At 39.5% G+C, this 4,278-nt stretch overlaps 1 protein-coding gene across 1 annotated transcript; it reads right to left on the reverse strand.

The window, feature by feature from the left end:
* Window positions 1-3,301: 3,301 nt before the first annotated feature.
* On the reverse strand, window positions 3,302-4,273 carry LOC123965314 (G-protein coupled receptor 84-like; the record flags this gene model as incomplete). Its single annotated transcript, XM_046041870.1, has 1 exon — window positions 3,302-4,273. A coding segment is annotated over one exon (798 nt), but the record flags the coding sequence as incomplete, so codon positions are not given.
* Between the last annotated feature and the right edge of the window lie 5 nt (window positions 4,274-4,278).

Genomic DNA, 4,278 nt, shown 5'->3' on the forward strand with positions numbered 1-4,278 from the left:
CCGAAGATGCTGCACCAGAGCTGACCACTGCGCCATCTGAGGTGTAGATAGGAGTCAACCGAGATGGGCTGCAGTATGGTGCAGTACAGCAGATCAGCTACCGCCAGGTTGACGATGAGCACATTGAAGCGAGTCCTCAGACGTGGGTCTAAGGCGAAGGCTATAATGGTCATCAGGTTTCCCACCGTACCAGTGACGGTCACAGCACATCCCCACAGCACAGCGAAGTACCGGTAGACCACAACTGAAGGACTGTAGCAGGAGAAGAGGTCATCCTCTGTTTGGTTTGTGTGGTTCATCAGCATTCTGTCGACTAAAAGGAACCAGAACATAGGTTTACTTCTTTGTCATGTGCTCACGGAAAGTCAAATTCAAACAGAAACTTTTGCAGTGTGAACAGTGCCACAGGTGAAAAGGAAATTAACAGGTGCTCTAGATAGTTCACCACTTCCTTTTGAACAATGTCTTCTGTCTGACAGAAACCTTTGTTTGTGGTCCTCAGTTGTATTCATTGTTTCACTGTATTTTTATAAGTAAGTATTTTTTTTCTCCCAATTTTAGGATTTTCATTTACAGATAATGTGTACAACTGCTGTGGCTCTAGTAACCTGACATATAGTATCTCACAAAAGTGAGTACACCTCTCACATTTCAGTAAACATTTGATTATATCTTTTCATGTGCCTTTTCATGTGGTGATGGTGCAGTGGATAAGGCACATGCCTTTGGTTTGAGAGACCTGGGTTCAATTTTGTATAACAGTGTAAATTTGCTGTCCCCTAAAATAACACATCACACAGCCATTAATGTCTAAACAACAAAACAACAACAAAAAGCAACAAAAGTGAGTACACCCCTGAGTGAAAATGTATAAGCTCATACAAGCTGTACACTCACTACTTTACATTGTAGCAAAGTGTCATTTCTTCAGTGTTGTCACATGAAAAGATATAATCAAATGTTTACAGAAATGTGAGGGGTGTACTCACTTTTGTGAGATACTGTACATTGTCGGGCAAGCATAAATAATTCCTCAATATTAGTCATTATAAATAAGGAATGAATACAACAGAAAACAGGTTTTATGTACAGTCTGTAACAATAACTCAAAAATCCTGAAATCATTTGACATTCATATTAAGTCTTTTCATCTCCGTTATAAAAAATTCATGTAACTGAGGAGAATACTGCAAATAGATTATGAGTCTGAAATAGTGAAACATAGCGTACAATAAAGTTAGAATTTAACATAGATAGAAAATATATGCTGAAAAAACCTCCAAGGGATTTTTAATCATTTTTATTTAAAAATTTATTGGTAAGGCAAATAAAAGCCCCCTATTTTAAAACAAATATTTGTGAATTTCTCACCTTAAACCTGAAGATTTCTGCCAGTCAACTGTTGACTTGTAGCTGTGTCTTTCTCTGTAGTGATCTGGTCGGCTTCCTGTTGGTATTACGTTTGTGTCCTCTGTCTTGCGTTAATATCCTCTGCACGAAGAAATGGTATGAAGTAGGGCTTTTCCAGTTCGTGTCTAAATTCAGGAAGAGAGATCTTGCGCATTTCCTTTAGAACATTTTTAAAAATATTACAAATGGAATAACCCAATGTGGAAATGTATTCAATTACTGAAATAATTTTGGTCTGTTTGTAATGTCGACATACTGCATGTGTAAACAGAACAGAACGTGACCTCAGTGGATGAAATATTTTGATCATTACTGTGTTAAACATTATCCAATATTGGAGTATGTGTACAACTAAAACAATTTGTGATATGTTATTTTCAGTAGAAAACAAATATGTATATAGAAATATCATGAAATAAATAAAAAATATCAATATATACATACATTCACCAATCAACATTGGTTACACAAATCCAGTTTAATAATTTTGTATGTAATTTTGCTTTTGTGTAACAATAAGGAAGCTTCATAATTAACCTCATCACAAACTATAAGATAAATCAGGATATTCTCAGTTTAGTTCAGAGGATCAACCATCTTGGGTTATTTGCCTGCTTGTAGTATGGGACAGTGTGCCGGATGTGGTTCGTATAGTAAAAAGATGCACATAATGCAGATACTTGCTGCTGCTATGGTCATACAATCATTCAATACGTTATCCGGCTGTGCTGTTGAAACTAATCAATTAAGACACTGAAATCTTTCTGTTCAACTGTGCAATGTGGTGCAGATGAGAAAAGAAAGTGTGGATAATCATTGATAGCTGCAAAGTGCTCAAGTGGCAATTACGTCTTCACTCTAACAGTTTTGATTAATCAGTGATGGGCACAAGAGGCCAAATGCTGCAAGACACAATGTCATTGTGACTTTTTTTTTTTGTTGTTGCACATATATATCCTGTTTCTGTTTTATCTGAGTAAATATTGACCATTACATACAGGCCCAAGTGTGAAAATCTAGACACACAGTGGAGTTGCATGTGAGCAAATGCAGAGCAAGTAATGAAATTGCCAGTGACGTATTCCCTTGTAGATCACAAAAACAGGGCTAAAGTGTTGCTAAAATGCAGCTACTGTGTCTAACCTAATAGACACGTGTTTGTTGCCAGTGATGATTTTCATGTTTACTGAAGCAGAAATTAACAACATATTAAAAACATCAAAACAGAGGCGTATAGTTTTGAGTCAGATACAGAGTCATGCGTTGCAGTTCGGAGGATTGACAAAGTCCATGCTTGATAGAAACTTATTTATTAGTTACTTTCAAACAATCTGCAAAGTCCATGTGATGATGGGCAAGTAATTAAGTGATACACCCACTCATACCATGAAGTTAACCTGCCGTTCTCACCACTGGGTTGCAGTAATGTACCTGCTGTAGTTTCTCAAGCTGCAAATGCATAATGGTTCATGTTGTCTGAAATTGCTTTTGTGCACATGACATGTTTGAATATTGCCTTGACATTTATTATCATTAGTCATGTAACACATTACATCAGAGTGAATATCATAACATTAATGTGTGTTAACCTCACTAGTGTAAAACAGTTTTTTTTTTTGTATTTGCTGTGAGTCAGCTACCTCCATTTACAGTATTTGACCATACAACCAACCATGAACTTTGTCCAGTAACACATACTTTGGTACTTCATATGTTGTACTTCCGCATATCCACAAGACACTTACATAAACTAAGCTCATACTCACAGTTTAAAATGTTTTTAATTCCTCAAATGAATCTTGATGCCATTTTTATATGTGGTTTATGACTTCACCCATGTGATCATTTTTAAAGCCCCCCCCCCCCCCCCCCCACACACACACACACACACACACTCACACACTCACACACTTTCTTCTGCTTTTTCTCCATCCTTCCTCATTTCTACTTTTTAAATGAATCACCAAGACAAACAACTCAAGACTTAATAGTGGCTGAAAGCAAGTTGCGCTACATTATTTCATCAGAATATCACTGTCATTATATGAATAGAAACACCACTTTACTAGGTCCAGAGGCTGGTGAATAGCGCGGCAGCCCTGATGAAAAGAACGTGGTAGGCCTGTTGAAACTTTCGGTTCATGACAGCATACAGCACGGGGTTGATACAGCTGTTGAGCCAGGTGAGGTTTGCACAGAACATGTGCAGTACCTGTGGGGCACGATTATTTTTGTCGACTATGTTGAGCAATATGAACGGGACAAAGCAGAACACAAAACACAGAAAAACTGTGAAGCACATGCGTGTCACATGCTTTATTTCCTTATCATCTCCTGAGGCTGGGGTGTGGGACGAGGATGCTGCAGTGGTGGGAGCAGATATGGGGGAAGGTGGTGTAGGGACGATTTCAGGAGGAGACTTGTTTGCTGATGTATTTAAGGCCTTGGCAGTAACCGGGGTAGACTGGGGGAATTTTTCACAAATTATCTCATCTGTATGTTGTGCTGGGTCCACCTGGCTGCTCATCTCACAGCTGTGTGTGTTGGCCGTGCCACTCTCTACACCACTGTCATCAGTCCCTTGTGCTGAAGAAGAAGGTGGTTTCTTCCTGGATGATCGTCGGCTGAACCTGTAGCGGAGCAGCGCCTGTGAGGCGATCTGGACACGCCTGTAAATGAGGAGGTAGAATACACCAACGCAGCCCAGACCGATAAAAAAGTAGAAAAAGAGGAGGATGGTGGTGTAGGGGCGACCCCTGATCCGGTGGATGCTGCATGTGCACACCTGTGGCACGAACACATAAGCAGGCCATATCGGGCCAAAGCTGGCCAGGCCTAGTGCCCATGCTGAGATCAGGAGTAAAATGA

The sequence above is a fragment of the Micropterus dolomieu genome, unplaced genomic scaffold (genome assembly GCF_021292245.1).
Source record: "Micropterus dolomieu isolate WLL.071019.BEF.003 ecotype Adirondacks unplaced genomic scaffold, ASM2129224v1 contig_9179, whole genome shotgun sequence".
Taxonomy (NCBI): Eukaryota; Metazoa; Chordata; class Actinopteri; order Centrarchiformes; family Centrarchidae; genus Micropterus; species Micropterus dolomieu.